General features: G+C 33.1%; 2 protein-coding genes across 2 annotated transcripts; both read right to left on the bottom strand.

The window, feature by feature from the left end:
- Window positions 1–73: 73 nt before the first annotated feature.
- LOC116130192 (PTI1-like tyrosine-protein kinase At3g15890) lies at window positions 74–17196 on the bottom strand. Its single transcript, XM_031415936.1, is given in 5 exon segments — window positions 74–1111; window positions 1187–1449; window positions 16462–16609; window positions 16911–16926; window positions 16929–17196. Coding segments are annotated over 5 exon segments (1116 nt in total). The 5' UTR covers window positions 16954–17196; the 3' UTR covers window positions 74–447.
- Window positions 8973–10480, bottom strand: LOC116130181 (protein TOO MANY MOUTHS). Its single transcript, XM_031415933.1, has one exon. The coding sequence runs from the start codon at window positions 10478–10480 to the stop codon at window positions 8999–9001; it is 1482 nt and encodes a 493-aa protein (XP_031271793.1). The 3' UTR covers window positions 8973–8998.
- Window positions 17197–17246: the final 50 nt, after the last annotated feature.

Below are 17246 nucleotides of genomic sequence, written 5' to 3'. Positions count from 1 at the left end.
TTAAATCCTATAAATACTTTTGAAATCTAACTAGATACCCTAAAAAAAAAAATTTAAAAATATTAAAAGGTTCTTAAACAAATTTGAATATGACTATTCATAAAAGTTTTCACTCGAGGCCAAAACAAAATGATCCCATTTAAACATTGCAATCCAATTCACCTAAACATTTTCCCACATCAACACACCATTAAGAAGCCTGCTTTTTCCTATGACTACACACCACCCCAATAAACACGAGAAAGAGTTTTGTGTCATTAATTTACATTAAATGGTACTACACACAAACCAACCTTTACTTTCACACCACTCCTGCAAACATGCTTCCTGCACTTGCTATTAAATGCCACAGCCACCTCCACCTTTGCCCTTCAGTACCTAAAAAAAAAAAAACCAAAAAGCCTGGCAAGCCAAGATTCTATTTCACATTTTTGTGTCATTTACTTCTCAGTTATTTTGAGCCTTTTCGGGTTCAATCTCCTCCTCCACTTCCTGTTTAGCCTCCTCCTCTTCTGAGATTAAGTCTGAGCTATCTTCAGGAACTGCTGTCCCGTCTTTATAATCTGCAGACTGAGGGCTGTTGAACAGTTCATCATTTTCTAATTCAGCTAACTTCTCTTTTGATTGTCCTTTTAGTAACTCCAATACCTCAAGCATGGTGGGTCTTTTCTCGGGCTGACTATGAGCACATATAAGCGAAACAAGTACGACTCTTTTCAACTCTTCCTCTACAAACTTCCCATTCAACCTTGGATCTGCCAGCTCGTTGAACTTCTTCTGGCAAGCCAGTGGCAACGCCCACTCTGTAATAGTGCGTTTCAAGGCGGAACTTAGTTTTTCAAGGGGTTTCTTGCCGCTGGTCAGTTCGAGCAAGAGAATGCCAAAGCTGTATACATCACAACTCTCTGATGCTTTTCCTAGCATAGCATATTCGGGGGCAAGGTAGCCAAGGGTACCCTTAACTCTTGTAGTCACGTGCGTTGCACCATCTGGGATAAGCTTAGCAAAACCAAAATCAGCAACCTGAGCCTGAAAATCAGCATCTAACAACACATTGCTAGCTTTGATGTCTCTATGGATTATATGCGGGGTAGCATGGTGGTGAAGATAGCTGTATCAATCAAAATTGAGAGGTTAGTGTATGTGGTAATCAAATTAAAGAGACAGAAGCTGGGTTAATACTTACGCAATTCCCTCGGCAGATCCTATTGCAATATTCATCCTTCTGTTCCAATCGAGAAGGCATTCTGATGAGTGCTGTCCATGAAGATGAGAGAGCAAGCTCAAATTGGGCATATAGTCATATACAATCAGGCGCTCTTGTCCTTCGGCACAATAGCCACGCAAACTCAGCAGATTCTTGTGCCGAACTCGAGCCAGTATCTCAACCTCAACAGCGAATTCCAGATCTGCTTTGTTGCTCCAGACTTTTAATCTCTTAACTGCAATCTGCAGATAAGTGTACATAATATTAATATCGTTATTTGTATACTCGCAATTTCTTTCAAAAGTTATATTTTGGATGATAACATAAAGTCATATCTAATTACAAAGAATATAGCAGTTTATCTGATACAGTATAACACTAGTATAACTCGCACATGCACACAGAGTATTACAGAATTCTGCATTATAGGGTGCATTTGAATTTTTCTTGTTAGCATGTTCAGCCTCAGCCCAAAGGCTACTGAGGTTCCCAAAAGGGACATAAAAAATCTATTCTTAAACAACATAAAGTTCATTTTTCTATCAGCTTTAAGGACCACCAATGTAGGCATCATGTTGATTGCATTAACATTCTCCTAAAGAAATTTACTGCAGGTGCAGCTGAATTCTGCTTACTTGTTAGCATGCTCAGCTTCATCAGCCTACAGCTCGAGAAGGCACCAATTTTTGGTTACAAAAAGCTACATGTTAATCAAAGTCCCTTTCTGGCCCAGAATTTGGAAGTAAGTTGGTTTCAGTTCAATCTATTTACTAAAGCCTAGCGAAGAAATTAGAAGATAGTGTTATCAAATTTAGACTCAAACTAAGGTGAAGTAATTCAAGGGTACAGGGCATTTATGAAATGTTGGAATACAAATGGTTTCTAGACCAAACCTAGATATTGCCGCCATGCCTAAATGGCACTTTCTGATATTTTATTAGAATGAGGATATCCCAGCACTGTCCATTAAATCTTTCGTATCTCTATATAACAACTCAATTCCATATCCTCCCTGATAATCAATGACCAGTACAACTCACTTGAGAAAAAAAAAATCCAGTATCAACACAAACATTGTTATTATATGATTTCTTTTGGAAAATCATATCTTAATCAAGTTCCAAGCCCGTACATGCATACATCATCTTATTTGAAATGGCACGTAAATGGTGTTCTGTTATCACAACTTAAAACACACACAAACACAGTGAGAGAGAGAGACTGGTTGAACAGTTGTGACCTCAGGTTTAAGTCTCAGATAATGATAAGAAAATTGTTCATACAGCAGACTGAAAACAACTCCAATATTCAAAGGTTTGCAATGAAAATACTGAGAAGCAATATAAAATAAGGGCAATGAAATTACAAATGCAAGCACCAATAACAAAGCAGACTTTGGAGGCAATAAGGAAAAGGGTTAACTAGTGCAGGTCCCATCAAACTAGGGTATTGTTCAATCTCAAGATACAGGCCAGCTCTCTTGCCCCTTAGCACATGACTTTTACTAGCTAAAGTCAAGAAGTTTGAATTTCAATGGAACACATGTAACTAGCAATAGTAGGCCCTTAACAAAGGAATCCAATTCAAACTTTTAGACGCATGCAGTTCATACAACGACAATATTACATGATCTCATGGAAACATGTTGAATCAAAAAAGGCAACATTCATCTCTGTGGCTGTGTCAACATTATTCCTTCATGATGAAGCTAAAGTAGACATTCTTGACGTTTGTGATAAGGTGATCAGTCTTTAATTTCCAGCTCCATCTTCTTCTTATATCATATACTGTATATCATCGTCTAGGTAAGGTTTTGCATGTTATTCTAGAAGAGAACTAAGTTTTTGCCTCATTAACAGAACTTCATTTATCTTTTAAATATGAAAATAGTTAAGAGGCAAAGATTCACGTTGATTGAAGCTACTTCCGAATATCAAATTTCATATAAAGTATTTTCTAAACTTAGACAATTTCAAGAAAACAATAGTATACACGCTCTAACAAGCAGCATTAATCCTTATAAAATTTCACTTAAATCAACAGTCCAACTACCAAATGTACTTTCCTGGTAAGGTCGATTCCACACAATCAAGTAACCAGTAATGGATAAATCAATAAGAAAAATCCTGCATAACATAAATTAAAATACTTGAACTGCAATAATATGTTCCCCAGAAACAATGGAAATGTATTCATTACTTGTATCCATCCCAAAGCTGACCCCAGTACCACTTCCAAATCCTCCTTCTCCGGCTTGTTATCGTAATTAAATTGTTCGTGGCAGAATGTAATTCCTTCAGTGAAAAAATCCTCCAGGTCGGCTCTTTCTTACTCCTGTCGCCCTATAAATACCAATCTCCATTAACCAAACCACCAATTCATAATCAAACACCATAAAACATATAAAGATTACCCTCTATCAACAGCTTAAACTAAGTATTGATTACCAAACTAAATCAGCAAGCTCAGTTAATACACATAATTCCATTTTCAAATTCCTGTTTCCACTTACCCACCTAACAAATCTAAAAACACAACTCTATTCAACCCATTAATCATTTCCAAATCTAAACTAAACCCTAAACACAAAACCATCCAAATCAATCAAAAAAAAAAAAAAAAAAAAAAAAAACATTACGCTCTGAAGGCTTGATACAACAAAAGATAGAGCGAAACGTCATTTGAGCTTCCACCAATAGAAACCCACTTCCCTCTCGTTGATTCTTTCGCATTTCTGTCGGTTTGATTTCCCTTTTTTCTTGGTATCAGTTGATGCCAGTTATTACGTGGGGGCGGGGTGAAAAGATACAAAGAGTAACGCGCACACATTCCTTAATTTAACTTTTAAATGTTTTAAATATTCCGTAAATGGAAGAGAGGGTGGGTTTAGTTTTGTTGAAGAGGATAAGACTCGAGTGTTGCGCTTGGTACAGAGAGATGTTTGCTAAAATGTTTGATTGAATTGAATTCCAGTAAAAATTAAAAAAAAATTGGGACAACGTGTGTAAGAGAAGGAAGCTAAGGTCTTTTCTTACTTCAACAGGTTCCTGTCTTGAAGCTTGTTTCCTTTTTTCAGTTTTTTTCAAATTGCTAGTGGGACCCTGTTACTTGATTAAAAAAAAAATTATTTTATTTATTTTTATTTTTAAGTTTTAAATTTTTTATAGTATAATATTGCTCAGTTTGTCACCATCTTCTGTACACCACTATGTTACTGTTCCTGCAAGTTTAACTTTTTTTCTTTTTTATTATTATTTTAAGATGATGTAATAAATAGTATTCTTCTCATAAAGGAAGACGGTTTGGAATTTTTTTAATCCATTCCGTTTCGAAAGTATTTTCAATACGTCTTTATTAAGGAATTGTTAATTTTATAAGAAATATTCAATATCTGTTCCGTTTCGGAAGTATTTAATAAGTTTTATTAAGGAATTTTTAATTTGATAATGTTATTAAACTATGATAAAATTATTTAATAATTGATAAAATTCAAGGATTTTATATGGAAATTAAACGTGGTAATTAGTAGATGAAATCGTTATCATTTAGTGGGTAATGGGCAACCGTTGTTATGAATTTGATTAATGTATTATTGTGATATTTTATTTTAGTGTATTATTGAAAGAGTAAACGACTTTTTCCCACCCAAGGTTTGCTTTAATGACACTTTCCCACCCAAAGTTAATATTCTGTTACTACTCAAAGTCGATTTTGACTGCAGAAATTATCTATGTACGCTACCATTTGAACCTTTGGTCTCCTCTCTATAAAATCTCTCTTAATCTTACACATGAGTTCTTACCAATTATTAATCACCATAAAGTTAAAATTTCTTGTTCTTAACTGATTTTCGGCTGATTCCGACAACAAATATTTAATCAGTCACCACCATTTGATCCACAGATATCCATTCTACAAAATCCTTTTTACTCTAACTCTTGATAACTCGTCGAATACCGACTGAGAAAGTACAGTGTATTTTGGGTATTAACGAAATATAGACTTTGTAAGTGATATTTTGAAACTTTTTGGGTGGGAAAATGTCATAAAGGCAAACCTTGGGTGTGAAAAAGTCGTTTTACTCTTACTGAAATGTGACAAATGTTCCAAAATTCAATCTTGTCTTGGACCATTTTACAAACCCATTCTTATCTCTTTACAGCATCTAATATCTATCAACATCATGATCACGTCATAAAAATTGGGCATTTTTCTTTTTATTTAATGAATAGGGGTGATGATAGTCTTGTGAAATGACTTAATTGACCTAACTATTTCCATTAAAAAATAAAAACCAAATTCATTTGATTGATGCCTACCAATTTAATATAGATACCTATTTATTTCACAATCCATAAAAATTGGAAACTTTCATTTATAAATGTCTCAATTATAGTATATGGTTCCGAAAGAGATAATACAAAAAATATTATCAAATTTTAAACAAATAAATGAAAGAAAAGACGGTAAAAAATCAGTGAAATTGCTGGATTAATCTTAATATTTTGATTTTTTATATATACATTGAAACTATAATAAAATTAACAGAAATTAAATAGATATAGAGGGAATTGATCAATTGCAATTAAAAAACTTAGTATGATGGAGGCATTTAACCGCCCAAACAAGTGGGGAAGATTTCTTTGTTACCAAATAATAAAACATAGTTTAAAAAAAAAAAGTGTTACATTAAAAAACTTAGTATTGATGGTAGGTGGTAAGTTCAACTCAATTGATGTGTCAACTATCAATAAGTCATAACAACAATTCAATAACAAAATTAAATTTGTCTAGTAGAATTAAAAACCAAATAAAATAAATAATTTGACATGCTAATCAATAATTAATTGCTTGGTTAAGAAAAAAAAATATTGGGTTTAAGTTATTTTCTTTTTAAAAAAATTAAAGAAATAATTAAAAAAATTGTTTAAAAAAAAAAAAAAAAAAAACACCCTCACATGTATCCAATTCTACCTTTGGTTTATAAAAGATTCGTTTCTCGTGACAATAAAATAATCCAAACATATAATATTGATAAGATCTAACATATTACATAAATTTTCATGTGGCCAAGCTTGAAAATTTTTAAATTCAAATAAAATTTTTATAATTTTTAATGCAAAAAATCATCTGTGTTTATCGAGAACCATTTTTTTAACACAAAATCTGACACAATTTATAAGTGGTTGGATCTACCGGTGAAAACCGAGCTAAATTGCACGCAAGTTGAATTCGATTATTATTACAAAAAGCTCGACTAACCGAGCTTGAACTCGAACTCAATACTACAACAACCAAGTCGAGTTTGAGTACCCAGATACTCAACTCGATTTCATCCCTATTTGGATCAATCATTTGAGTTGTTGAGATTCGATACAAATTCTATAATTTCATCCCTATTTGGATCAATCATTTGAGTTGTTGAGATTCGATACAAATTCTATAATTAATATATACTGTAAATTTTTTAATTTAGATGTAATCTCAACCATTGAAATACATTAATCTAACGGTTCATAAATTGTGTCAAATTTATGTAAAAAAAGTGGAGTTTCCGACCCTTCTCCAAAAATATAATAAAAGAATTAAAAAAAAAAAGGGGGAGAAGTTAGGAATTTTGCGGGTTTTCTTAAAGGTTTAATACGAAGAAGAGGAAAGGAAGTACAAGGTAATGTTACGGGTGTAGTACCATAGGAGCAGTGAAGAGAAGAAAACGAATAAAACGCTTGTTTGGATATGGGAATAAGTAAGGCTGCGGCTTTTGAAGATAGCCAAAATGTGTGCACGTGAATCCAGCCAATTAGGGCGAGGATAGGATAGGAATTTGTCCAATTCACACTTAACATAAATGAATGATTTTTAAATTAACACTAAATCTACTGTATCTTTATGTTTTATCAATCTTAACAACAAAAATATTGGAGTTTTTAAAAGAATAAACGAATTTTTCCCACCCAAGGTTTGCTTTAATGACACTTTTTCACCCAAACAGTTTCAAAATAACACTTCCCACCCAAAGTTTATATTCCACGTTAATACTCAAAATATACTTCACTTTCTCAGCCGACGTTCTACGAATTACCAGGAGTTAGTGTAAAAGGGATTTTATAAAGTGGAGGCTGGTGGATCGAATGGTGATAACATATAGAATATTCACCGTAAAAAATTAGTTAAGAACATGAAACCCTAGTTTTGCGATGACCGACGATTAGCAAGAAATTAGGTGTCGGAGTGAAAGAGGTTTTATAGAGAAGAGACACGAAGTTCAAATGGTGATGATAGAGATAATTTTCTCTGCTGGAATTGATTTTGGGTAGTAACGGATAACTTTGGGTGGGAAATTGTCTTTAAAATTATATATATAACCCGGGGTGTCCGGCCTAGCTTACGTGTACCTCAACTAATCTTCGAAGCTCATTCAAACTCAATGTTCTAGGTAAGTCACAAATGTGATATATGGTCTTAAGGTGGTTTAAATCCAAGAAGTCAATGAAAAAAGCAAACATTCTTGACCACTAAACTAATCCCTTAGAGTTTTAAAATTATATTTGATCAACGCATAAAGGATACCATATATTATGTTTATATAGTCCCACTTATCATAATATTAATCTTGCACCGAGTGTTAATTGAGTTGATAATTATTATAATTTGTACATATTCTTTAGATTAACCAAATAAGACATATCCTAGAAGAAGAATAAAAAAAACAAATGTTACACAATCATTCCAATCATAGTAAAGCTGCAAGTACTTAATGACCAAATCAAAAACTAATTAACAATAATAATTGCAATTAATTAGGAAGATTGTGTTAATGCATGAAGTTGTTGCCTTTTTGGCCGATTTGCAGAGCTGGTAGTAGACCTCCCACTAATGATTGGTGTCAGGAGAAGACAAAAACTGCAAATGGGTCTCTTCTTCTTCTTCTTCTTGATTTTGTAATGTAGCATTTGCAATCATGGCTCTCAAAGATTCACCTATTTTATTTTATTAAGGCAGCTGTTTCAATCATTTGGTTGGTCCATTTTGTAATTGGGTATTTACTTGTTTAATTGTGTGTGATTAAATTAAGCTTCATTAACCAATTTGTATGAAGAACAAACTAAGAATTATGAAAGGGAATTATGTGTTTCTATCCACCATTGGGTAGTTTGATGGTGAAAGAGTAAAAAAGGTTTTATAAGTTCTTGAGTTCGAGTCATTTCAAACACTAATAAAGATGGTCATTGGGGCTCTTATCTGGCCAATAGATTCACAGTCTTGGGAGATTAGTTAAGGTACGCGCAAGCTGACCCAGACACCCCGATGATAAAAAAAGAAAAAAAAGTACGTATTTCCCTCTTTACTTTCTAATACTCACAACTTTTGTATTAAAAGATTTGTAAAACATAATCTCATATCTGTAATTCAAAATGATTCATAGAAAATAGATTTTTATTTATAACTTTCTTTAATTCGAAAAGAGTTATATAAATTAAGTTGATTTTACTTATCACCGTTGAAAAAATATGTTAGTTTTGTAATGAAGACTACCTAATTGATTTTTATTTTTATTTTTAGAAAAAATATTGTGAGTGTTTTTGAAATTTCGAGCATAAATTCATATTATTTTTCGATGTTATACTTCTACAGGGCAGTAACAGGATTTTGAGATTGAGACAAAACCAGCCCATGCCCATAAAAGTAAGGCAAAATTTGAGGCCCAAAGAATCTTAAGCATAAAATTGCTATAAATTAACAACCCAACTTATTTATGAGACATTGGAAAAGATTGAGTTACAATTTTGTTTACAATAAAAATAAAATAAACACAATAACTGTTGTTAGTTGATGCAATCCAGCAGTGACTGAAGCTTTATGAATTGCACCACTTGATCTATTCATTGTTCTTGATCCTGCCTCATCTTCATCAAGTGCAGAAAGATGTTGCACCGACTTCCCTGGAACGGGTCGACCTGTTTCACATAACCCGATGTCCGAATTGATGGACGAATCCAAACCATCTTCAAAACCATTCTTTGCCTTGTAGCAAAGTCCTGAATTATTGTAAAGCCTAAGCTTTCTTTTCATCCTCCAAACCAATTCTCTCTCAAATGGAAGTGGCCCTGTTAATTGATTATCGTTTAGTCGCAATTCGCTGAGGTGCTTTAAGTCTTTGAAATTTGAAGGAACGGAACCATTGAAGTGGTTTTGATCAAGATGAAGAACACGAAGATTTGGTAAACGACCTAGTGACTCAGGGATTTGACCATACAAATTCATGTTGGATAGAATAAGTATCATTAAACCCTTCATACCTTCAAAACTATCATCACGGATTGTTATCGAACCCATTTGATTGTCTTTGAGAATTAGAGTTTGAAGGGAATTTAATTTCTTAAGCGATATTGAAAATGGATTAGAAAGACGATTATAACTTAAATCTATAAGAATAAGTTCTTTTAGACCATCAAAGGAATCGGGTATTGAACCAGTGAGACGATTATGGCTAAAATCTATCTTAATTAGAGAATGACAAGTACCAAGACCAGATGGGATAGAGCCATTGAGTAGATTTTGGCTCAAGTCCATAACATTCAAAACTGGGAAGCTTAAACCGGGTATTGAACCGGTTAATCTGTTCCCGCTCAAATCTAACGACCTTAAACCGGTGATCCTACCCAATGAAAAGGGTATTGAACCGTTGAGATTATTTTTGTGGAGATCAAGAACTCTTAAACGGTTAAGATTGCCTAGTTCACTAGGGATTGGACCCACATGCCCATTTTCCCTTAGCACCAAAGTTTGTAATGTTGGGCCCAACCGGCCCAAAAAGGCTGGGATTGGCTGAGGATTATGGCTGAAACAACGGTAAAAGAACAAATTTCTAATATAAGGAAGCTTGGTGATAGACTCTGAAATATAAGACCGGGTCGGATCACATGTTGGAAAGGCCGTATCATCGGACAAAGCTCCGAACATCAAGGACACTACATGGTACACATTATCTTTATCAGGCATGCACTCGATTCCGTGCCACCGGCCACGGCAAACGTCAGGAATCTCGGTGGCCCAATCATTTCCCGTCGCGCGCATAATGTCATAGACTGCCTCTTGCTCGCGGGCGTCGGTACGGGCCATGTTTTTGTTCATCGAAAACCCAGATTGAGGCCCGTCAACAAGGGCCGGTGGCGGCGTGCCGGAATCGGAAATGACAGTGAAAGGCGTAGCAAATGGTAAAACACAGAGGAAGAGGGTTAAAAGGCTTTGTACTGAGAAAAAGTGTGCCATTGCTTGAGAGTGAGCACGAGTAAATTGGGGTCATGGGGTTAGGGTTTATAGAGGGGTGAGGGTGGAGTTAATGAGATGGGTCAGGATGATAAATGAAATAAAAGTGAAACAAATTTATTAGATCACGAGAATGGGAGGAGTTGAAATGAATGCATTAATGGAATTTGAGCATTCATGCGTTTCACGAGAATGGTGCCCATGTCGGGCTTTGGGTCCTGACTGTGGGCTACACCGATGGAATCGGGTTTAACGGTTGAATTTACAATCAGAACAAACGGTCATTTGTAGGCTTATAATTGCTTTCAAGGACGTTGTCATAACTTTCTTTTAATTCTCCTAGTTAGGAAATCTTAGGACTTCAAATAATAAGAAGGGAAGAGGAAACAAAATCAATGAAGGAAAATAATAACGAAAAATAATCACATTTATAGCCATAATTATTAAATCAAATTTAAATGGTTTCTGTAATTTGAAGGCCTAATCAAACGCTTGAACGGACAACACTATTCAACCCATAATCATTTCAAAATCTAAACTAAACCCATAACACAAAACCATCCAAATCAATCACAAAAAAAAAAAAAAAAAAAAAAAAAAAAAAAACATTACCGATCTGAGGCTTGATACAACAAAAGATAGAGCGAAACGTCATTTGAGCTTCCACCAAATAAAACCCACTTCCCTCTCGTTGATTCTTCGCAGTTCTCGGTCGGTTTGATTTCCCCTTTCTTGGTATCAGTTGATGCCAGTATTAAGCGGGTGGAGAAAAGATACAAAGAGTAACGCGACACATTCCTTAATTTAACTTTTCGTAAAATGGAAGAGAGGGGTGGTTTAGTTTTGTTGAAGAGGATAAGACTCGAGTGTTGCGCTTGGACAGAGAGATGTTTGCTAAAATGTTTGATTGAATTGAATTCCAGTAAAAATTAAAAAAATTGGGACAAAGTGTGAAGAGAAGGAAGCTAAGTCTTTTCTTACTTCAACGTCCGTGTCCTGTCTTGAAGTTGTTCTTTTTCTGTTTTTTCAAATTGCTAGTGGACCCGTTACTTGATTAAAAAAAAATTATTTTTTTTTATTTTTTAAGTTTTAAATTTTTTATAGTATAATATTGCCTCGTTGTCACCATCTTCTGTACACCACTATGTTACTGTTCTGCAATTTAACTTTTTTTTTTTCTTTTTATTATTATTTTAAGATGATGTAATAAATAGTATTCTCATAAAGGAAGACGGTTTGGAATTTTTTTAATCCATTCCGTTTCGAAAGTATTTCAAACGTCTTTATTAAGGAATGTAATTTTATAAGATATTCAAATCTGTTCCGTTTCAGAGTATTTAATAAGTTTTAAAGAATTTTTAATTTGATAATGTTATAAACTATGATAAAATTATTAATATAGATAAAATTCAAGGATTTTATATGGAAATTAAAGTGGTAATTAGATGAAATGTTCATTTAGTGGGGTGGCACATGTTATGAATTTGATTAATGTATTATTGTGATATTTTATTAGTGTATTATTGAAAGAGTAAACGACTTTTTTCCACCCAGGTTGCCTTAATGACCTTTTCCACCCAAAGTTAATATTCCGTTACTACCCAAAGTGATTCTAACTACGAAAAATCTTTCTGTACGCCACCATTTGAACCTGTCTCCTCTCTAAAAACCCCTCTCAATCTAACACTGATTTCTTGCAATTGTTGATTACCACAAAGTAAGTTTTTTTTTAGTGATTTCGACTGATTCCGATGAACAAATATTAATAGTCTACCATTCGATCACATGCTTCATTCTACAAAATCTCTTTTACCCTTTCCTGTAACTCGCGAATCCGATGAGAAAGTACAATGTATTTGGGTATTAACGAATATAAACTTTGAAGTAATATTTTGAAACTTTTTGGTGGGAAAAGTCGTTTTACTCTTATTGAAATGTGACAATGTTCCAAAATTCAATCTACACAAACCCATTCTTATCTCTTTATAGCATCTATCAAACATCATGATGTCTCATAAAAATTGGCATTTTTCTTTTATTTAATGAATAGGGGTGATGATAGTCTTTGAAAAGACTTAATGACCTAACTTTCCATTAAAAAATAAAAAACAAATTCATTGTATTGACTACCCATTAATATAGATAATATTATTTCACAATCCATAAAAATTGGAACTTTCATTTATAAATGTCTCAATTATAGTATATGTTCCGAAAGAGATAATACAAAAATATTTTCAAATTTTAAACAAATAAATGAAAGAAAAGACGGTAAAAAATCAGTGAAATTGTGGATTAATCTTATATTTTGATTTTTTTATATACATTGAAACTATAATAAAATTAACAGAATTAAATAAAAAAATAGAGGGAATTGACAATGCAATTAAAAAACTAGTATGATGGAGGCATTTAACCGCCCAAACAAGGAAACTGTTTAAAAATAAAACTATTAAAAAAAAAAGTGTTACATTAAAAATTAGTATTGATGGTAGGTGGTAAGTCAATCAATTGATGTGTCAACTATCAAAAAGTCATAACAACAATTCATAACAAAATTAAATTTGTCAGTAGAATTAAAAACCAAATAAAATAAATAATTTGACATGCAAAATAATTAATTGCTGGTTAAGAAAAAAAAATATTGGGTTTAAGTCATTTTTTTTTTTTAAAAAAAATTAAAGAATAATAAAAAAAAAAAAAAAAAAACCCCTACATGTATCCATTCTACCTTTGTTTATAAAAGATTCGTTTCTTGTGACAATAAAATATCCAAACATATATTGATAAGATCCAACATATATAAATTTTCATGTGGCCAAGCTTGAAATTTTTAAATTCAAATAAAATTTTATAATTTTAATGCAAAAAATCATCTGTGTATCGAGACCATTTTTTAAACAAAATTTGACACAATTTATAGTGGTTGGATCTAGGTGAAAATAATCGAATGCACGCGAGTGTTTCGAAAAGCTGACTAAAACTTGAACTAATCGAGTCGAACTCGATTACCAACTCGATCGAATCAATACTATAACAACCAAGTCGAGTTTGAGTATCAGTATACTCGATCGATTTCATCCCTATTGGATCAAACATTTGAGTTGTTGAGATTCAATCAAAATTCTATAATTAATTTATTGTATTTTTAATTTAGATTAATCTTAACCACAAAATACATTAATCTAACGTTTATAAATTGGTCAAAATTATGTAAAAAAAGTGGAGTTTCCGAACCTTCTCAAAAATATAATAAAATTAAAAAAAAAGGGAGAAGTTAGGAATTTGTGGGTTTTCTTAAAGGTTTAATACGAAGAAGAGGAAGGAAGTAGAAGGTAAGTACGGGTGTAACCCTAGGAGGAGTGAAGAGAGAAAACGAATAAAAGTTGTTTGGATATGGGAATAAGTAGGCTGCGGCTTTTGAAGATAGCCAAAGTGTGCACGTGAATCCAGCCAATTAGGAGGGATAGGATAGGAATTTGCCAATTCACACTTTACATAAATGAAGTTTTAAATTAAACACAATCTACTGTATCTTTGTTTTTATCAATCTTAAACAAAAAATATGGAGTTTTTAAAAGATAAACGTTTTTCCCACCCAAGGTTTGCTAATGAACTTTTCACCAAACAGTTTCAAAAAACACTTCCCAAAGTTTATATTATAATACTCAAATATACTTCACTTTCTAGCCGACGTCACGAATTACAGGAGTTAGTGTAAAAGGAGTTTTTAAAGTGGAGTCGGTGGAGTCGATGGTGATAACATAAGAATATTCACGTAAAAAATTAGTAAGAACATGAAACCAGTTTTGCTGGACCGACATTAACAAGAAATAGGTGCGAGTGAGAGGGTTTTAAAGAAGAGACAGAAGTTCAAATGGTGATGAAGAGAGAATTTTCTCCGCTGGAATTGATTTTGGGTGTAACGAGTAACTTTGGTGGGTGCAAGGAAACTTGGAAATCTTCTTTAAAATTATATATAAAACCGGGGTGTTCGGCCTAACTTCGTGCACTCAACTAATCTTCGAGCTCATCAAACTAATGTTCCAGTAAACCTAAATGTGATAATGGTCTTAAGGTGGTTTAAATCCAGAAATCAATGAAAAAAGCAAACTTCTAACCAACCAATCCCTTAAAGTTTTAAAATTATATTTGTCAACGCATAAAGATCCATATATTATATATAAAGTCCCACTTAACTAATATTAATCTTGCACCAGTGTAATTGAGTTGATAATTATTATATTTGTACATATTTTTAGATTAACCAAATAGACTACCTAGAAGAAGAATAAAAAAAAAACAAATGTTACACAATCATTCCAATCATAGTAAAGCTGCAAGTACTTAAGACCAAATCAAAAACTAATTAACAATAATAATTGCAATTAATTAGGAAGATTGGGTTAATGCATGAAGGTTGGCCCATTTGCAGAGCTGGTAGTAGGCCTCCCACTAATGATTGGTGTCAGGAGAAGACAAAAACTGCAAATGGGGTCTTCTTCTTCTTCTTCTTCTTGATTTGTAATGTAGCATTTGCAATCATGGCTCTCAAAGATTCACCTATTTTATTTATTAAGGCAGCTGTTTCAATCATTTGGTTGGTCCATTTTGTAATTGGATTTACTTGTTTAATTGTGTGTGAAAATTAAGCAAATTTGTATGGAGAAAAAAACTAAGATTATGAAAGGGAATTATGTGTTTCCATCCACCATCGGTAGTTAATGGTGAAAGAGTAAAAATAGTTTCATAAATTCTGAGTTCGAGTTCTCCCAGGCACTAATAGGGGTGACCACGGGGTTTTATTTAGTCAATAGTTTTTACAAGTCTAGAGAGATAGGTGAGGTATTTTTGGAAAATCATATCTTAATCAAGTTCCAAGCCCGTACATACATACATCATCTTATTTGAAATGGCATGTAAATGGTGTTCTGTTATCACAACTTAAAACACACACAAACACAGTGAGAGAGAGAGACTGGTTGAACAGTTGTGACCTCAGGTTTAAGTCTCAGATAATGATAAGAAAATTGTTCATACAGCAGACTGAAAACAACTCCAATATTCAAAGGTTTGCAATGAAAATACTGAGAAGCAATATAAAATAAGGGCAATGAAATTACAAATGCAAGCACCAATAACAAAGCAGACTTTGGAGGCAATAAGGAAAAGGGTTAACTAGTGCAGGTCCCATCAAAATAGGGTCTTGGACGAGAAGTTTTAAGTATTGTTCAATCTCAAGATACAGGCCAGCTCTCTTGCCCCTTAGCACCTGACTTTTACTAGCTAAAGTCAAGAAGTTTGAATTTCAATGGAACACATGTAACTAGCAATATTAGGCCCTTAACAAAGGAATCCAATTCAAACTTTTAGACGCATGCAGTTCATACAATGACAATATTACATGATCTCATGGAAACATGTTGAATCAAGAAAGGCAACATTCATCTCTGTGGCTGTGTCAACATTATTCCTTCATGATGAAGCTAAAGTAGACATTCTTGACGTTTGTGATAAGGTGATCAGTCTTTAATTTCCAGCTCCATCTTCTTCTTATATCATATACTGTATATCATCGTCTAGGTAAGCTTTTGCATGTTATTCTAGAAGAGAACTAAGTTTTTGCCTCATTAACAGAACTTCATTTATCTTTTAAATATGAAAATAGTTCTAAAGAGGCAAAGATTCACGTTGATTGAAGCTACTTCCGAATATCAAATTTCATATAAAGTATTTTCTAAACTTAGACAATTTCAAGAAAACAATAGTATACACGCTCTAACAAGCAGCATTAATCCTTATAAAATTTCACTTAAATCAACAGTCCAACTACAAAATGTACTTTCATGATAAGGCCGATTCCACACAATCAAGTAACCAGTAATGGATAAATCAATAAGAAAAATCCTGCATAACATAAATTAAAATACTTGAACTGCAATAATATTGTTAACCCAGAAAACAAATGGAAATGTATTCATTACTTGTGATCCATCCCAAAGCTGACCCCAGTAAACACTTCCAAATCCTCCTTCTCCGAGCTTGTTATCGTAATTGAAATTGTTCGTGGCAGAATGTAATTCCTTCAGTGAAAAAATCCTCCATGTTGGCTCTTTCTTACTCCTGTCGCTCCTATAAAATATCAATCTACATTAATCAAACCACCAATTCATAATCAAACACCATAAAACATATAAAGATTACCCTCTATTCAACAGCTTAAACTAAGTATTGATTACCAAACTAAATCAGCAAGCTCAGTTAATACACATAATTCCATTTTCAAATTCCTGTTTCCACTTACCCACCTAACAAATCATAAAAACGACAACTCTATTCACCATTAATCATTTCCAAAATCTAAACTAAACCATAAACAAAAACCATCCAAATCAATCAAAAAAAAAAAAAAAAAAAAAAAAAAAAACATTACCGATCTGAAGGCTTGATACACAAAAGATAGAGCGAAACGTCATTTGAGCTTCCACCAAATAAAAACCCACTTCCCTCCGTTGATTCTTTCGCAGTTTCTCGGTCGGTTTGATTTCCCCTTTTTCTTGGTATCAGTTGATGCCAGTTATTAAGCGGGTGGAGAAAAGATACAAAGAGTAACGCGCACACATTCCTTAATTTAACTTTTAAATGTTTTAAATATTCCGTAATGGAAGAGAGGTGGGTTTAGTTTTGTTGAAGAGATAAGACTCGAGTGTTGCTCTGGTACAGAGAGATGTTTGCTAAAATGTTTGATTGAATTGAATTCCAGTAAAAA

The sequence above is a fragment of the Pistacia vera genome, unplaced genomic scaffold (assembly GCF_008641045.1).
Source record: "Pistacia vera cultivar Batoury unplaced genomic scaffold, PisVer_v2 Contig106, whole genome shotgun sequence".
Classification (NCBI taxonomy): domain Eukaryota; kingdom Viridiplantae; phylum Streptophyta; class Magnoliopsida; order Sapindales; family Anacardiaceae; genus Pistacia; species Pistacia vera.
This window is presented reverse-complemented; position numbering and strand designations above follow the sequence as displayed.

Excerpts from the sequence above, each read along its gene's own strand:
- LOC116130181 (XM_031415933.1), bottom strand. The coding sequence starts at position 10,480 with ATGGCACACTTTTTCTCAGTACAAAGCCTTTTAACCCTCTTCCTCTGT.